Consider the following 19,659-nt stretch of genomic DNA (forward strand, 5'->3'; position numbering starts at 1 on the left):
ATATGGCTACTTTAACCACAGCTCTGAAGTAAGTGAAAAATAGCCCTGGACTATCATATATCCTGTCATGACAGAATCATTGCCTACAAGTGAAGGGATGTGAAGCAAGCTTTGGTTCAGGACAAAAGGAATAAGTTTCCTATTGGAAAGGAACTTTAGGCTTCATAATGGGCTCAGATTGTGGTCAAAATTTTAATTTCTGTATACAATTACTTTTTATAATCCAAATTAATATGCAATTTTATAGTCCAACAATAATATGTACATTAATATATTTAGTGATGTCTTACAGTCAGACCTGCAGTACCCTGCCATCTCAAGTTTAAACTAGTGTTGGAAGGGAGCAAGATCTATGCTGCACTGTGATTATTTCTCTGAATCCCTCTGAAATCAGAGATTTCCTCCCTGTACAGAATGTAGTTGATTTCTCCTTAGTGAGAGCTTTCCTTGGCTGAGGGGTTTATAAGGAACAGGAGAGAAACATTTTAAGTAGGTATTGATGTTCAATCATGATGCAGTAGGACGTATATAAAATACCACAAAGGGGAAAGCAGTCTTGCTGTGCCTCTTGCAGTTAGTGCTTCTTTTCAGACCCCAGGTTGCTGGAGGGTTGCTATTGAGCTTGCACACAAATCTGATGTGGTGGTCCCTGGAAGTATTTGTTGTCTTTGCTTCCACCTTCCTTCCTGTGAGTTGTTTTTCCTGTTGGCTTATTAAACAGCACCATGTTATATGTTAAAAAAATATCCCAAAACTACTGTAGAAAACTAAACAAGTTTTATAGTAGCTGGTTCAAATCCTATGGCAAAAATTGTTAAATTAATGAAACCAAAATGATGCAACTTAAAAGTAGTCATGCTAAGCATTTGGATAAGTCAGTTTGTAGACTGCAGTTAGTTTTGTATTTTCTGCAATGCTCAACATTGCTACTAGCAGTGTTTCAGTGAAAGGCACTGCTGTACGTGAATCCAATACATGGTAAGCTGTGCCATCATGGTCTCCACTAGGTAATCATAAATTAAGCTGTTAGTAATGTCTGGACAATGAAGCCTTCTTTGGTGGTTTATTCATGTCAGCTTGTGTTAATGCAACAGCTTTCATACGTCTGGAATTCAGGGAGTAGTTTACAGGAAACTGGCTTAGCAAGACTAGATATAACAAATGCCAACGTCAAATTCCCTAGCAATTACAGTCAAAGAAAATAAAACATTTTTACTAACAAAGAATGCTGACCCACTTCTAAGGAATTCATATCACCTACAGCAGCAGCTCTTGAAGTGTGCTTATGAAAACTAACTCTAGGATTAGGCATTGGTTTAAATGAACATACACAAATTTCACTCTACTCTGTATAAATGTGTGCCCAGATAAATACCCATCTCTTCATTAGCCTGCACTCCCCTAGGGTTCTGTGTTCAGCCCATTCTTTCGTAACTGAAAAACACACCTGCATGCTTGCAAACATCCTTTCATAATGCAAACACTGCTGTGGCTGTCTCTGATCACACTCAATGCTCACCTACCTACCACTGCTGTTGACTGGCACCCAGAAGCAGAGACCTCCCTGAAGCATTATCTCTGACCTCGGGCTCCCAGGATGTACAGTTGGATGGATGCTAGGGTGGCAAACCTTCGCACCAGTGTCCCAGTGTAAGTGCTCACAGGAAGGTGGCCTTTGTCCTGGTCTTAGCACTTCCAGTTGCTTAAGTTTTACACCTACAAGAGGAAATATGATTCTTAATGGTTAGGCACTAAGCGTGTGCACGCCAAGTTAATGTGGAATGTCAGCATAATTACACTTGGCAAACTGACTGCCGGGCTTTCCTATCATCATCAAGCTCTCAAGGTCACAGATCATAACCTGGGTCTGGCTGCTGCTTGCCTTGGAATTTAGTTTCAGAAATAGCCATTTTAATTATTTCTTGAGTTGATGGTTTCTGTCTGGTACACCATTGAAGTTCACTCCATCTGCCCCAGCCTTTGCGGCTTGGGTCTCGTAACTCCTGCAGCGGGCTGGCACCGGGCTGCAGTCAGGGCACAGGGCTGCCACTCACACGGGCACTCCGGAAAAACAGCGCTCTGGCGGCACACGGTCGAGTCTCGGCGAGGAGATACGGCTAACATCAAACAAACGTCCCTGAGGGCGCAGGAGTGAGGATCAGCTGGTGCACATCGTACTCTAGTAGCAAAACAATTCGTATTTAAAGCCATGGTCGCTGGGGCAGGGACCCAGCTGAGTGCCCCCCACGGCCTCACATCGTACCTGGGCCCAACCGAACCGTCCGCTGTGGCCTGCCCTGCTCTCCTCCCGGACTGCTGCTACCCCCGGCGACCTCCGGGCCGGAGCAGCCTGACGAGGCGCAGGGCCGGCCCTTGGGCGCGATGCGGCCCAGAAGAGCGACGGGCGCCGTGCGTCGTTGCTAAGCGATGGGGAAGGGCGGGGCGAGAGCTCGCCCTCCTCAAGGAGAGAGCGGCAGCGCTGGCGTGGGGTATCGGTAGAACTCACGTCTACTCCGTCTGCTCTTCCCTTGCAAGGGACTGCGGCTCTTTATTGTTTAAACCACCTGCACCGTTTAATCTGAGCCTCCCAGGGAAGATGCGGGCCCAGGACGCCCAAAAGGCACAAAACCCAGCTTCCTCTTCTTCTGTGTCGCTCTTTTCCTGCTGCCCTTCCTCACTGTCCTCTCTTCTCCCTCAAGCATCGGGACGTGCTGCCGCATCCCCACCACCTGCCCAGAATGGGCCTTCCTCCCCGCAGGCAGAATGGGCCTCACACGGGCAGAAGCAAGCACAGGTGTCTGGGGAGCTGGAGATGCCAGCTGAGTTCCTGCATGTCTCCCACCTTCTGTGCATGCATTTGAGACCCTCCAGCTTCATGCGGCTCATGCCGTAAAACATTATGCCGTAAGAGATTATGTGCCTCGTGAAAGCAATGTATCAGTTACTTAATTGCTTAATAATAATAATGATGCTGATGAACGCAATAGCCCAGAGGCTCCGCAATACCTACACCCTTAGCAGATGAGGTGTATAACCCAGCTTCACTCCCTGAAGTCATTGGAAGAAATAGCTCAGCTATCCTTTCTCAGGGCCTCTCCTCCCGTCTGGCACAGGTGGCCCCTCACTCGATGACATCATTACCTGCATTGTCTCATAGTTCTTTTGTGTGAAGGCCTGACTCTCCTCCAGTACCTCTGGGAACACACAGTTTGGGACCTCAGTTCCTGAGGATAACCAGGAAACACAGGGCATTTAGTAAACGAGTATGAGCAGGCTTTATTACCCATTGCCAGATTGAGTGTTCTTGAAGGTTTCAGCCATGTGACCGAGGACATATTCATTTGGCTACAACTTCAAATGATTCCATGACTTTATGTTTGTCATCTGCAATCAGCTGAGCAACCCCAGTTGCTGTCACCTGATTTTGCATGTGGGCTTTTCAAGTTTGTTTGCAAAGCTATGGTACTAGGTCTGAGACACAGATACAAAAAATATGAAGACTTTAAAAGTTTTGTTTACATTTATTAAGACTTTTTTAATTAAAAAAAATAAGGAGAAAATATTTAGTTGGTCATCCATGATAAAGGGGGAAGTCAGATAATCCTCCCTTATAAAGTCTAAAGAGATTTTTACTCCTAAGGTATTTGCATTGTACTGGCATTGAAGTCTGTTCCTTTACTGTTTATGTGGTGACAGTACAGGTTGCAACACCCTTGGATATATGCCTGGAGGAGCCAGTGAGTTTGCTTTGCCTCCATCGTTCTGACTCTCTTGGATTACATCTGTGTTTCCTGCATAACTGGTCCTATATTTTCCTTCTTTGTAGCAGGAGGTGTCCCAGGGGAGCTCTTGGCTTTGAGGTATTCAACTACTCCATATGTCACCATTGACAACACAAGCACAGACAGTAAAATATACAGCTTAATGTAGACTTGCAATTTGGTGCTATAACCAAAAGCAATGACAAATCCAAGTGATTCCCAGAGACGGTAATTTGCAAAGGCAGCCTCCTTGTGTTTCTCAAATAAAATGCCATAGAGTCCTAGAAGGAAGGAGAAACACACCTTGTGAAGACGAAGTCTGCAACCATACATTTTCTGCAAAGGAGAATAGATCATAATGGGGAATTTAGATCCTCCCTCATGGTATCAGAGAATGGAAAACATAAGCTTTGTCTTAAAATATTTTTGTGCTCCTCTAAGTTTTTATAAGTGAAATGACAGAGCAAAAATGACAAAATAGAGAATATCAGAGAAAAGGGAAGGAAAATGGGAAGAAAGAAAGGATGGACTCTACTGAAGTGAGATAAAAGGAAGTGTTTTTCAAACTATAAGCCAGAAAAAAAGAAGGTTTTTGGATTACAAGTATAAGTAAGGAGGAGGAGGAGGTGGCCAGCAGTGGCACTTGACATGTCTCCACATATAACTATTGAGAAGGTTACGTGTATTAAGGTGTGCTGTTCATACTTGCCAATCTAAGTGAAACAAACTGATCCAAATTACTTAAATCAGAAACTTGAGGAGAGCACTACAACTCGCCTCAGATTTAATATGCAGAGGAGGTCTATGTCGCTGAGATAACCAGGTTTTCAAATTTTCAGCTTCTGAACAAGTTGGCAAAAAGAATATCCTTGACGTATTCAGAACCTCTTGGCAGCAACTGGAAAACTTGCTTGACATTGAGACTTAGATAAGGTGATCATCCTAGTGCAGTTGTGCTTACTGGGAAGCTCCCTTTGAGTTCAGTCAGCTGCACATCCACACCTGTGAGTCAGGGAGGGATTCCCAGCCTCTGCTCTGGCTAATGTGGCACACAGGAAAGAGGAGAGAAGTTGCTTTCCTCTGAGTGCTGAGCCAGCATCAATGATGATAAAGCGGAGGGCATTTTCACTGACTCAGCTGTGGTGTTCAGGGAGTGAAGGGGAGGAATATCATGAACCTTGACTCTTCTCACCCACTTCTCTATTGACCAACATGTTTAAAATATACACATTCAGCCAAAAGGCACAGAGAAATACAGAATTCTCTAGAAGTCTGGGTAGACTCAACTAACCCTTTGCTTTTGTTAAGAAGGAAAGGAACTGGGAAGAACTGAAATAACATTGTTTTGCTATCCTCTACCTGATTGTTCTATACTACATAATTGTTATGTCACGTGTGCAGTTATTACTGGGGAGTAATACTGGCATCTGTGTTCAGGTTAGCTAAGAGAGGGGGCACTACCCACTGAAATGAAGTCGCTTTCACTCACAATAAATGAGAACGTGACTCAGCTACTGTGAGCCTATAAATCCTCTAGGGGGAACTGCAGCATTAATATCCACAGCAGGCCAAAGCCAGCCATCTTCGGTTACTGCCCAAAGCCTTAAGCATGCGGCACTCTGCTAGTATAGTTCAGTGGCTGATCTACTGACGCCCAAGCAGCAGTCGTGGGAGCTTGCCAAAGGAAGGGCCACAGATCTCAGTCCCTAATGTTGTTTTAGAGATCTTGTCTCACCACATAGCTTTTGGAACTTGGAATTTTTAATGTGATGTATATTTGTATAAAACTGATGAAGAGCAGAAGAGATTTAGTCCTAAATGGGCATGCCAAACTGAAGATCGTGTTTTGGGATGCAGCATTATGGAGTAATGTCACTGCTCCTCTCTGATAAGGATCAATGTCAACACTGTTATAGTCTGACAGTGTGACAAAGCAAACTCTGTATAATTTTATAACTAGGAGTTGTGGAATGTATAAGCAGAAAAATACTGTGCAAGCGTAAAAAAACGTTCGGTTTTCCCCAGATAAGCACAAACGTTAAATTTTCACAGTTATCCTGCAGTAATCTGAAAATGGAGATGACCTGTTACAGTGCTGTAATAGAAGTCGATCTTGTTGACTTGTCCAGATGCAGAACTCACCCACCATCAGGTAAGCCTGCAGCATTGTCCACTATCTATGCCTTACTGGGGAGTTGGGAACTGCAACCATTTCCCAGCCACCTTCTCTGACACAGAGGTCCTCTCTGCTTATCCCATTTTTCCTAATGTAATTCCAGCTTAAAAACATGTAAATTTTTGGCAAGGAATGCCATGCTTTGATTATGCAATTTGTGGGGAATAAAAAAATACAAACAAACCAACAACATTTATTTTGATTTCTCTAAAGCCTGCTGCCTGATAACTTAATTTGGTGCCACTTGTTCTGTTAGTAAGAAAAATAGGGAACTTCTAAGCACTTTCTCCATACTATTATCTTACTGACAGTTTTCCTTACTTATGGTTTGCCCAGGCTAAAATGTATTCTAGCTTATTAGTCTTCTAATGGAAGTCTTGCGTGACTCTGCTCTGTTGTTATGCCTTACTGCGTTGGATTATGAGTTTTGAAATGGAGTAAATCGGAACTTCATGGAATTACTTGGTGGTATAATGTTGCTTTTTGTGGTTTTCTCCTTCAATTTTTTATTCTTATAACTCCTAACAGCCATTTTGCTGCTTCTTTTGTTGTTGAGCTTTGAGTTGACTTTCCATCCAGAGTGCTCTCCTTTATTGATGAAGATAGACTTACATGTATGAATCATTAACTTAGTTTTCTAATTTTCTTTGAAATATGTATATTCCTCCAGAAAATTTATTCTGAGTATCTGTTATCATTTTCTGCAGGGTTCTTCTCTCTTCATCTTGGAAAAATTGTTTAATGAGTATTTTACTTTCTTATTCCAAACTTGCTCTTATTTCTCCTACTTTCCAATGAGCTAACATGTTTCTTTTAGATGCTGTTTTAAACCCATCATCAATTTACGCATGTGTTGTTTTATTAACACAAACACACAGATTTCTGTATCTCTAGAGAATATATTTCATTGTCACCAGGACTTACCGTTAGTTTGTGTCTGCCAAATGGCATCAGATAGGCCCCAAAGAGCAGGGAATATGAAAAATACAGCAAGCTGCTTAGGGTGAGGTTTCCACAGCAGTAGTGCTATTATACAGGCAGTGTTTGTAGCTGCGGCTGTTGATTTAGAAAGAAGGAAGAGAATTATAACTGTGGTTACAAACAGGACAGGCAGTGGTAGGTAACACTTTCAAATTCTTCCCCCAGCTAGAGCACATGGCAATCTTAAAATCTTTCTGGTTCACTGGTATTTACACTGACTAACTCGATATCATGTTAAACACAACACAATGCAGTCTTTTGACAGTCTTCAATTAATAATTCTGAGCAGTGTTCTGAGCTGAGAGATCCTTGGTGCTGATACAGCTGTTAGCCCAAGGGACAAGAACTGCCACTGAGTGGGAGAAGGGGTTGCTGAAGTACTTGCAGTCACCATGTGAGGCATGTGGGAAGGGAGAGGAAGCACCCTTCTGCTCTCCTTACCTAGTGTTTAAGCATAGGTTTTCTTTCAGGGCCAGATCAGACAGTTAAGGATGTCTAGAGGGTCTGGTGATGTTTTGCCTTTCTTTTTAAAGGCATTTTGGCAAATGAGCCCTTCCACAGACACACCTTCACAGGCTGAGCTCAAACACCATTAAACATAACTGAGAAGTTCAGACATCTTGCATTACTAACCTTATAGTGTAGTGGTAGCAGGGTTTTTTTTAATCTGAGTTTCATAGAGTGAGACATATGCCTGGTACAGACATGGAGAATCTCTAAACTAGTCAACGTAGCATAAAGGACTCTAAATGTCTTTTTTCTTGCTGAGATTTAAAATTTCCTGTGGAGGAAGTGTGTAGAATGCCTAGATGCACGCTAAGTCAGTGAAGTTTCTGACACAGGTTACTGTGTAGTGGAAGTGAGGTTTTAGTACACTTTAGTATGCTTAGTGGGTACAGGTACACAAATCAAATATTTCTGAAATATTTCTTGTTAATTTTCTGCCTTTATTACTCTTTATTACTCATTGGAACAGTACTCTCTGGAAAAGGAGATGTTCTTAAATGTACAAATCTCATGGCAACTTGAAAATTACTGTCCCATACACAAGCCCTAAGTTATTCTAGTTTGACATGCTGGCATATGACTTTCTTTTTTATTTTTCTCTGTAACAAGTAATGAAAAGGACACCAGGACAACCTTTAAAAATGTTCCTGACGTTCCCAGACTGGTTGCTGAAATTTTCAAGTTCACTATGCCCTGATACTCAAATCAACAGTGTATCTCACAAGGTTCTCAGCTGCTTTTGCTCTATAAAGGTGAGGAGGTTTAACCTCAATAGAGAAATCCTTCTCAGGTATGGTGTAGGCCTCAACATCTGTATTGTAATATCATTTATCACTGGTTTCATTAGAGCTATAAAGCATCAAAGCTTCTCAGTAGATAGCACTCTCCAAAACAGGTTGAACTACGCCACCAGCAAAATGATGTAAGGCAATTATCCTAATACAGTGAGTAACTGTGCTGCCTTTCTTCTCATGAATGAGGTTTGCCTCCAGACTGACTTTGGGTTTAGTTGACAGATGACATCAAGCTCTTGCTCTGTCATACCTGCAGAGGTGGGGAGCACTGGATTTGATACATTACATGAGGTGATGTGTCTTTCAAGTGACCTTTACATACCTAATGAAAATAGAAGTTTTCTACCAGTGAACTGAGAGATCTTTCCAAAGAGCAGAGAGCAGAGGGAATTTACTGCTGAAAAGCAGATCATTGTATAGCCGACGTAATGTATCCCCAGGGCACAGGTCACATACGTCTGGAAGAGAAGAAATGACACCCATTTTCTACAGTGAAAATATGCAGCTAAGGTTCAAGGGGCATAGCTTGAGTGTTCAGGAAATACCCAGCATGGACAAGATAAAGGGAGCATAGCTACAGAATTTGCTGACACGTCCCCTAGTGTATTGGCATAGTTGGCCTTCAACAGCAATATTCCTAACCCAGATCTCAAGCAGACTGATGCCATGCAAACAGAGCAGTAACAAGCAGAAGAAATCAGAATACTGCGCACTATGCAAATACAACTCCTGGAAATGGCACTAGGAATTTTCTGCCCTTCCCTTCGTAGACCAAGAGATGAAAATTGACAGCACTAAAGTCATTACAGCTCCCAAGAAATGAAGAATACCTCACCTGTAAGAGCATGCAACCAGTGGAGGTGGCCATGGAGTGCCCCTTTCAATCAATTCAAATACAGCAGCAGGTGCTCTATTCCATCTGCTTATATGCAAGTTTTGAAAGCTTAAGTGTCAATTAAGCAGCTCGGGAAGATTGCCCCCTTTCTTTGGAGGGTTTCTCAGTGAATGTCTGGAGAACAGACCTGTTATGTGTCAAAGTTTGTAGAGAAACTGGAGGAGCAGAGGTGTTTTTGATCATTTCAATCTGTAACGGTTTGAACGTGTTGCACTAGTCAGCCAGACACGTTGAGGATTCGCTGTCTTATGGTAAAGGTTTTCAAAATAAAATATGTGGTGTGTGTGCTGACTTGCACTTCTACAAACTCTAGGGAAACTAGAAGGAAGGAAGATAGAAAAGCTTTGCAGACTTCTGGCTGCTCTCCCAGTTTGTTATTTACAACAAGCTGAAGAGTTTGAACCTGTAGCTCTCTGCTGTGGCCTCCACTGGTGAGTTTAGCTCTCTTCACTGTTCTTTCTGAGGCTGTTCCAAAGGACATATTTACTGCTGGCCTCTGCTGTTTGAAGATGTCACTCAGAGTTCATTCAAGTAGAAGTAAGCAGTAATTTAGCAAACCACAAATCACCACTGAAAACATCTTAATTTAAATACAGATCAGATGCAAGAGACACAAAGACACAAAGCCCAATCAGACAGAAGTAGATTTTCATTGTCATCCACACCTTTGTGTAGTCACCAGAAAGAAATCCCTGTTCAAAACCACTGTACATTGTCAGAGGGATTAGAAGACACTGCCTTTTGTCTTTAAGGTGCTGGAAAGTTGCTAGGAACGTAGACCAAATGGATGGTGTCTCTATTATTTCTTTCTCTGTTTCTGCTTGGTCAGATTTGATCTGGTCCAGAAATATAACAATCAGCAACACAGCTAGCACACCACTAGCTGCAAAAACAAAACAAAAAGTTCATGAAAAACTGAGGAATGCTGGAAGAATGATGGGAAGTTGCTTGCTGCTGTTATTGTTCTGACTTAGTGCTTAGCTCTCTGTGGGATGTTTTGGCAGATGCCTCTGATTCCGTTTCAGTGTAAAGGCCATTTCTGTGTAAACAGTAAGGGTCTGATCTACATTCACATTTTCTTCATACAGCTGTGAACCTCACAAATCCTCTCCGCTTAACTGTGACTGGCCTGTTGTGACAGCCGCTGGGCCAGCTGCACTGCAGAGGGTGATTGCTCACCCTTCCAGGGCAAGCTAGGGGTCACAGGGAGGGAGAGCTGGCCAGAAACAGCTCCCTTGGGAGCTATCAACATGCTTTAAATCAACATGAGAGAGGAATATTCACTTTGACTGCCAAGCTTGTCATGGCTAGTGGGGATCTTCTTTTAAAAGAAAAATAAAGGGCTAGAATCTGAAGTGCTGTCTTGGATCCCAGTTTATGGGGGTTTTTGTGTGTGTGTGTTTTTGTTTTGTTTTGGTTTGATTTTTTTGTCAGCTTGGAGCCATGCTTTGTACAGCTTTGAACCTATAATTTCCTGGCAGAAGCAGCTTATCAAGGAATACATGAGGCTGGTAATCAAGTGGCCATGAATGTATCAGTCTAGGTTTGTTGCTTGTGAAGGGAATCAATATAATTTTTTTCTTGTTACAAGTACTTAACTGTGTCACATAATATATATGATTATGTTTCCCCTTCTACTTACATTGACTAGAATTCATCCATGAAAACAAGTAGAGTTTAGAGTAAGAGGAGAACCAACTACCTCTTCCCATCCACTTTGCCATGTTAATAAACTCTTGTGTTACCGTGCGTGGGCATGCTCTTTTCTTTGAACTTTTAACATTTGAATACATTAGCAGATTTACAGTAAATTTCCTCAGTTTTTAATTGCTTATTATTTCACATTCATGTCTCCTAGAATGAAATTGTGTTCTCCAGTATCCGGGTTCTCCACTGTAGCTGAGCTGTAAACCCTTCATGATATAAGTCATTTAAGGCCTGGAGAATAAATCTTATGAGGAGCGACCGAGGGAGCTGGGGCTGTTTAGTTTGGAAAAGAGGAGGCTGAGGGGAGACCTCATTGCTCTCTACAACTACCTGAAAGGACATTGTGGAGAGGCTGGTGCTGGTCTCTTCTCACAGGTAATTAGTGATAGAACAAGAGGGAATGGACTCAAGCAGTGACTGGGTAGGTTTAGACTGGACATCAGGAAAAAAATTTTCACAGAAGGAGTGGTTGGGCATTGGAATGGGCTGCCCAGGGAGGTGGTTGAGTCCCCAAGCATGGATGTGTTTATAGGTGGTTTGGATATAGTGCTTGGGGCTATGGTTTAGGGGTGAACCTTGTAGAGTAGGGTTCTGAGTTGGACTTGGTGATCCTGAGGGTCTTTTCCAACGTGAATGTTTCTGTGATTCTGTGATTATCAATTTTACCAGAGTGCTTGTTAGTGCTTATGGGATGCTTGCAGGACTTACATGAGTGAGAGCAGGACATACATGTTTACAGGAAAAATATTCTAACAAATGCGTCAAATGAATCAGCATCAACTATAGGTGATACGTAACTGTATGGCTTAATAGTGGTTGGTATGAACATAAATAGAAACATCCACAGTATTTGAGAAAACAAAAGACTTATCTGTTATTGTCTCCATGTAAGATGGGCAAAATATGTATTCAGCAATCAAATAGAAAAGACATTTAGAAATATCTGTGAATGGAATATTTAGCTATTTGGCTTCCCTTGAGGTAGGAAAAGAGGATTCTTTCATTAAGAGCTTAAAAGAAAAATGAAACCCTACTGACGCGGGTTTGGTAGACAGCAGGGTTGCATTCATTTTGCATGAGCAAAGCCTAAGGGAGTGCTGTATATGTTAGTCATCAAATTTAAATTTGAACTTGTGAGCCGACCTAGCCTTTAGCAGAAAGGTACTGGCTCTAGCACACTCTGGAAGGGAAGTGGGAGAACAGTCTTTGTGTTTTCTCAGTAATTAGGAATGGAGGTTGAGGAAAGAGGGAGGGTTTGCTGCCCTGCCCCTTGTCTGGTGAGGGCCGTCCCTGACCAGATCACGTACTCAATGAGCGTATGACAAATTCTGTGCATCTGTCTCAGCATAGAGAGTACATCTGTGGGCAGAGACTGCAAAGATATTTTCACAGAGCTAAGGTGACATACTGCTTTGACAGATACTTCCCCTTTATCTGTAGAATAACCTGTTTTGAGCTGTTTGAGCTTACCTCACTGAATGAGCCTTTGCACAACAATTTTTATCTTTCCAATTTTTTATGGCATCAGCCTTCCCTGTCTTTCATTGCTTTCTAGCCTTATGCAAGGAAGGTCTATAGCAGCTCTGGTTACTAAATGGGAGGTGTGCCAGTTCGCCTAGTGCTTCTCTTCATCTTCATCTTTCATACTAAGGTATTAGAATTCAAGCAGTGCAGCTAAGAATTGACTGAAGTTGTAAAATCTCAGCAAGGATCCAAAAACCTCTCCCCAGACAACTGTATGTTCTAGGAGACGTGGTTCAGGCCCACCTCTAATTACCGTGCCCTTCTTGTGCTAAAACTGTTATACACATGGCAGGACACCAGCCAGTTCTGGTACGCATCCATAGATGACCAGAAGCTGGTGAGTTCAGGCTGGGTTGCTCTTATTGTCTCAAACCTCTGCATGCATATATAAATCTGCCCAGTGCCATCAGTAACTAGTTCACTATTGCTGATCCTGAAGATAGTGAACTTAAAACTGCATAAACTGCTGTAATTCTCTAATTGCAATACATGTATGTATGCTTTTGTTTGTAGACCAACACTGACAGTAGGTGAAACACTTGGGTCACCATACCAAGTTTCAGCTTTATTCCAGGTGAAAAGTGGTAAATAATGTCTTTCTCCTTTGGAAAAAAATGATACAGCACTGGTACAAGGCAGTTAAAAGGAAGGAGTTCTCACATATCTTATTTACTTCTATCAAATTGGATTGAAAGTGGAAATTGGAAACATTCTACAAAGTCATGCTAGGTTTCACAAGTAGTACATTCCTCATCAGTGATATTCATTAAAGATTGTGTGGATTACTTACCAGTGTTGTGGATTACTTACCGGTGTAAATCCCTATCAGAGTGTAGATTAAGGAGTTGGAGGGTTCTGCTGACCCAGTGCTGTTAGTGGTATCAGTCATGCAGTCATATGCTCCACAGCATGCCAGGTTTTCTTCTGAGACTTCCAATAATTCAGTAAGAAGCAAAAGAAAGACAAGTCAGAGAACAGATCAACTGAGTTCACTCCATATGTAAAGATAAAAGGGGAAGGGAATCCAGTGCTCAATGATTGGTACCCTTTTCAAATGCTTCCGAACTAGAGATGTTTAAATTCAGTATCCCAGTTTAGCACAAAAAATTTTGGTTTAACAGAAACAGTTACTCAAGACAGAAAACTTAATTGATAGTTTCCTGGAGTCTTGGGCTAAAGCCAGAGGCTAAAATCTGAATTCAAGCTCAATTTTCAGTATTTCAAGTTCCATTGTGTATCTGTACTGCTTAATCATATTACCCCAGAAGACAGGTCTCTCAGTTTACACCACTGCTGAACTAATCAACCTCAGTTTTTACAGTCAGAGCATCTTATCTCTCTCCAGATTATTTCTGTATACAGGAACAGAAACCATCTTTATTACTTTCTTTATAACTTATTTTTATTACTTATTTATAACTTTATTTGAGAACATACCTGAAACTGGAATAGTTTGGCAGGGTTTAGAGTAAACCTTTACTTTGTTCAATCCCATCAGCATTGTGCTGGCCTATGTGTCAAAGCCATACACATGCCTGTATTCATGCACCCTATGTGTTACCATGACACTGTGCCCACTTCCTCCAGTACCCTTTCTGTAAATTAAAAATACTATCCCAAAGCGTGAGCCAGAATAAGCTGTGTCTTGGGGAAGGATGATGAAGAAACTCATACAATTATTTTAGTGCATTAACTGGAACATTCATCACTGGTCCAAGCACAGGAAAAGGCAGTACAGTGTACCTGGGCCCATTCTTTAAACAGGACTTTCAATCCGGGTTGCTGTGTAACTACTTTTAGTGTGTCTTTCCTCATTGCTTCCAATCAAAGCTGCTACTATGTGAATCAGCTGTTTAACTGGCTCCATAAACAACTTCAGGTTCAAGATCAGATAAAACTTCATAACATAAAGAATATTATTACTTTATGATAGCCAGTGGCTACCTCTACAGAGTTTAGAACAAACAGACCTTCAGCAAAATTGCCATATGCAAATGGTGAGTCACACTAGTAAATTATGGAAGAGTTTAGGTAAAGCTTCTAATCTGTTCATGCATCATCTGAAGTTGAACATGCACATGCATTTAGTGATGTGGAAGCTGCAACGTGGGGTTTGCTCTGTTCCTCTGGAAATAAGGTGGCAATATTGATGTGTAGGAAAGGATGACTCTTGAAATTTACATTGATCACTGTCTTCTGTTGTAGTATTATCTCATGTATAGCTTGCCTTGCTATGTTTGGATGCAGTTGATGCAGGCAACATTCATGTCTGAGTTTTGTACATTTTGATTCTGCAGATACATACTATATCTTTCCAACTGTTCAGTGAAATTATACTTTTTAAATATATGAACAATTTGGGTTGACAATTTTGCTGCACTGTCAGATGAGAGGAAAAGAAGTGAGCGACTGGACATCCTTACCCTCTCACCCCTCAGGAAGCTCCCACTAGATTAAAGCTGAATCTCACTGAAAAGGCACAGCTGGGAAGCTTATGGTATGACTGCTCATTACTGTTGTGAGGATATATGTAAGACCTTTGGCTTTGAGGGCTGTTCACAGGACACTTCCCAGGAACACAGTATTCCCTGAAATCCAATGTTAAAAAAAATAGAGTATTTTATTCCTCTTATTAACAAGATGTCTTCTGTGAGGCAGAGGAGAACAGTTGCAGTCTGTGCAGACCCCACCACTGCACTACAGCCTCTGCCCTACAAGTGAAACTGGAATGGACAGTCCCTCCCAAGATACTGCGTGGCTCAGTGATGAGGTTAGCAAGGCTCTGTTGCACTTCATACAGTCCTTTAGCATTCTGCTTTGACAATATTTCATCTGTTGTTGTATTTAAAGGAAGCATAATCATCCATACGTATCACACCTTGTAATAACTACTTTTCCATAAACTCAAGGATTCAAACCAAAAATGAAAGCCTGGTCCCAGCTCCCTGACATTTAGTTTTAACCTAATACCTATTTGAGCACACTCTAGAGGAGATACTTCTTCTTTGAGACAGGAAAGAGAAGTATCTTCTTGCTATTCATAGTAGCAGTGTATATGGAGACCTCCTTTGATGTCTTGTTCTCATTTTGACAGAATAGAGAATGCAGGGGGGCTGCCATGATAATAAACTGCAGCACTTTGAATCTCTAGGGTGATGTCCAATTATTAATTTATCTTAAAAACTGGCCATTTAAAGCTTACACCAATTACAAGCATGGGAAATGAGGGCAGCGCTGTTGAGTGGTTTCTTTAAACTACATCAGCATCTGCTGTCTGAGCCTGAAATACAGCAGAGGAGCCCTGGCATACAGACTCTTGCCAACAGCTAATTCTATTTCTTCTTCACAATTCTGTAAAGCACTCATTTTCAGCAAGCACCAACATTAGTGTGACTAAACTTGAATCTTTAACGTGTATTAATCCAATACTACAAGCTTTATGAAAAGGCTGCTGGCTGCTTTGGTATTTTGTCTTTTGTTTTAATTCACTTTAAATGGGTGTAAGATGTGAAAGACTGCCAGCAGCCTGTCTATGTTTTACAACACAGGGGCGGAATTCAAAATGAATTCAATAGGTACCTATTTTTGAGCTAGCTGTCTGAACTCTCTTTAGAGCTGATGAAGAGTTGATAGAATATAGACACTTCCAGAGAGGAATTTAGCCCATCTGTTTCAGACATCTAAGTTCAGAAGAGCTAAGTCACATCTCGACTTCCTCTTTCTACTGACTATGAAAGCAACTGTGGGTCACCAGCTCAGCTACAGAAATGTACCTTTTAACTGTCTAGAACTAGTTGATGTTTATAGAAAGAAACACCAAGGTTTTAAAATATATTTTACCTGTGGTGGAAGCTTGGCTAAATATCAAGGATGAGATAAGATTTCCCCAGATGCCGGAGGACTGAAATATCAGAAAGAAGACCCCAAAGTATTGGTTAATAATGTCTTCTCCATTTTTTCCTGCTTTCTCAGCATAGGAATTGCCAGCAATGGTGAGGTAAGTGCATTTGGCAGACCACAGTGGTGCTCCTCCTAAGCCCAGGATCACAGAAGTGGGGATTAATGTATACCTGCCAAAGAACACTTTATTTAGCATAGTTCTTATCTTTTAGCATAACAATAATTTACCCAAAGATTCAGAAGTAAAAAGAGTCATCAAGGTAATAGATTTATGTTTTGTGTGCTTCAATAAATCTGTTCCATGTAACCAGTCATAGGAAGTTTAGGATGAGCAGACACTTCTGTGGAACCAGTCATATGAAGTTTAGGATGTGCAGTCACTTCCAGCTGTATTCAGGGGCTAGGCCTGGGCTGGCTGGCTGGGTCTCTGCTCACATGCTTGATCCTTTTTTAAGTGAGAATTAAATTAGTCATTTGTATTTTAAATGAAACTTCTGGTGTTTTTTTGTGTGGGTTTTTTTTTTGTTTGTTTTGGTTTTTTTTTGTAACTGCTGCATATGACTTAGAGAAGCAGCTTCATGTGGGCAGATGGATGCATTCCTTCTTTTTGCACATTTTGGCCTCTCTGCCTCACCTCTTTGCTTCACCTAATGGGGATTTATTTATCCCCATTTCTCACATGCAATGCCTTTTGCATCCAACTTTCAAATCCACAACACAGAGGTAGAGTATGAATTAAGAAAAAGAGGAAAGAACTTTGCCCTTGCTGATTTTCTTCAAACACAATAGAGAGGATAAAAAAAATTGTACCAGCTAGCATAGAAGTTCCCTAAGGAGAATGTGATGTAGCAGCACATAGAGCCTGCAATGGTCCACTTGCAGCCCAGCTTCTTGATGAGGAGTGGAGGGAGGAACATGGACGAGAAGATGAGTGCAGCGTAGAGAACACTTAGGGAAGCAACACCTAGGCCTTCTTCTGAGTGGAGACTGCTCTGTGTGAATAAAAAGAGCATGTGAGAAAAATTTTATCACAGGTTTATGTTCCTGTGGTGTACAGAGAGGGGATTCAGGCAGAAACAGACATACGTGGAAGCTAAGGCTGGATATTACCAAAGCAGCCTGATTATGGTTTTATCATTTTTCTCATAATAATAACCTGTTTATGAAAATATGATACAAAACCAGGTGAAGTCTTCTCAGATTCAAAGCTTTGGTAAGTCAGACTTTACATTATTTAGTGTAACTCATTTGAGTTTCCCTTTAAAAGGAAGCTGAATAAGGGATAACCTCTTTTCTTGGCCTTCACTTTGTTTCAGGCAGGAATATCCTCAGATCGGCATTGCTAGGGTTGGCTCAGCAGCAGTGTAAGATTCTTTGCTTTAAACTACAGGTCTGCTAATTTCAAAATTCTTGAGAGGCCAAGATCCAACTATCCTAATATGCTCAAAGCAGCCCTTTGTAACTGTAAGCAATGGATTCACCTATGTTACCACAAGGGACAAATAACATTTTACTGATCTAACAAGATTTTATATTTTTGTGCTAAAAATAGTTCTCATGTTGTCTTGATACTGTGAAAGTTGCAATAAGAAGATCATGATGCTGCTTATCAATATTTTCCCATTTCTTTTCACTAAAAAGTTGACATGATCCAGTGTGATTTCAGAAAGGTGAGTGGGCATTATGTCAAGATATCACTTCAGAGCACTGGAGGAAAATGAAGCTGCTGGTATCTGCACTGAACATTTCCAAGCCCTGTGGCAGCTGCATGATCTGGCCATGCAGGACCATGGTAGGAGCAACACAGCAGCATTAGTGAGAAACAGGCATTAGGACAATGATGTGAGGAGGTTATTTGTCAACCTGTATCAACTTATTTGAGAATCAGAATGCTTGTTTTGTAAACAGGCAAAGAGGCTTCTTGATCACAGAGGTCTTATTTCTGAAACACCACATGCCTGGTTTTGCCAGCTAAAGCTTCCGAAATTAGGAGCCAAACGTCCAAATGATTAGCTTAATTTTTACTGTATGGGTTGTTTGGGGGGAACAGCATATTGAAATGAATTATGAACATTTTAAATGGTTCTCCTGCATGCTACAGCACAATTGTGTCTCATTCTTCTTTAACTGTCAAGACAAAATGGAGAGAGAAGAGGGCTGCTTCATGAATCAGCACCACTCCCTCCTGCAGCATCGAGGGAGACTTTCTGTTCCATCACTTAACCTGAGTGTGCACCATTTCAGATAGTTGGGCTGACTTATGGCTTCTTGGGTTCATCTTCCCCTACCATGTTAGTCTGCCCAGCCTATCTATCCATTCTTGGGACTATTTTTGCAGAACTTTCCTCAACTTGGACTTTGACGGTGTCAATGAGTAGAAAATGCTCAAGGAGAGGAGGGGAGAGAGATGTAGAGAGCTAGCAGGAACCTCTTCCTTGTTATTGCAAACAAGGGCATTAAGCTGTGTATCAAGCTCCATGTTTAAAGCATACAAATTCCCACAATGTTGGGAAAATCCTTCCAAGTTGATCAGGGTCCTCTTTAAATACCCTGCTCATGTATGGCTTATATCCATTTATTTGTCATTGGACCAGTAGTTTCCCAGGCTGAAAAGTTCCTCTTTGTGTTTATCTACTCTGAAGTATTCATAGACAGCAACAGTAACCCTCAGTCTTTCATTTTGGCTATGCTAGGCAAGCATAGCTCTGATGGTATTCTGAACGTTCAAGTCATTCTAGAAATCCATTTCTGCTACTATATTCTAAGATGTTAATGCTAATACAAGCCACAGTTGCCTTTAATTTAAAATAGCATTGTTTGTTATTGTTTTATATCATGATGCCACAAATTATCGCATTTTTTTCATATTTTAATTACTTAATGGATTTGGCATATGTTTTTATTGTTTTACATTGCTGGGTAATAAGAATAAAATTATAGTAATATTGTGGGAGATTTTCCACTTACCTGTAGGCTCTGGAGTCCTCCATAAGCAGTGAAGAGAAGTAAAAATCCAAAAGAAATGACCAAAACGTTTTTAAGATTCTTTTCCATGTTGATTCTTGCAAACCGAAAGGTGGCCAGACCTGATCAAATTATTCCAGAGGAGGCTTTGAGTTGGAGAAAAACAGTTTATGTTTTGTTAGGAAAGGTCACTTCTCACTGTACTTCTAGAGGACTGGCCAATGAACTTTACTTTTGCTGATACTGAAACCTCCTTACTGAGTTATTATTCATTCACCTGTTGTGACTGAGGCAATAAGGAGAGCTCCCAAAGGGCCATGTTAGATAGGTATTGAAGCCACTTGCAACACTTGGGCCAATTTCAGTATTGCAGTTGTACATTATATGGCTCTCTCCTATCAACAGCATAGAAGGAAAAAGGAATGCAAGTAGTGAAATGATTGCCTAACA

General features: G+C 41.3%; 1 protein-coding gene across 1 annotated transcript; it reads right to left on the bottom strand.

The window, feature by feature from the left end:
• Window positions 1-3,776: 3,776 nt before the first annotated feature.
• On the bottom strand, window positions 3,777-19,299 carry UNC93A (unc-93 homolog A). The gene is made up of 8 exons (XM_054399016.1): window positions 19,213-19,299; window positions 17,056-17,237; window positions 16,186-16,415; window positions 13,156-13,281; window positions 9,780-9,997; window positions 8,542-8,677; window positions 6,862-6,993; window positions 3,777-4,042 (listed from the first exon to the last, which is right to left on the bottom strand). The coding sequence occupies exons 1-8, from the start codon at window positions 19,297-19,299 to the stop codon at window positions 3,777-3,779; spliced, it is 1,377 nt and encodes a 458-aa protein (XP_054254991.1).
• Window positions 19,300-19,659: the final 360 nt, after the last annotated feature.

Source organism: Indicator indicator, chromosome 2 (assembly GCF_027791375.1).
Source record: "Indicator indicator isolate 239-I01 chromosome 2, UM_Iind_1.1, whole genome shotgun sequence".
In the NCBI taxonomy this organism is placed as follows: domain Eukaryota; kingdom Metazoa; phylum Chordata; class Aves; order Piciformes; family Indicatoridae; genus Indicator; species Indicator indicator.

Excerpts from the sequence above, each read along its gene's own strand:
- UNC93A (XM_054399016.1), bottom strand. The coding sequence starts at position 19,299 with ATGGAAAAGAATCTTAAAAACGTTTTGGTCATTTCTTTTGGATTTTTA. Across the intron at positions 17,238-19,212 it reads GAGGACTCCAGAGCCTACAG|AGCAGTCTCCACTCAGAAGA; the intron begins GTAAGTGGAAAA and ends TTATTCACACAG. Across the intron at positions 4,043-6,861 it reads TTGGCAGACACAAACTAACG|GACTCTATGGCATTTTATTT; the intron begins GTAAGTCCTGGT and ends CCTTCCTTCTAG.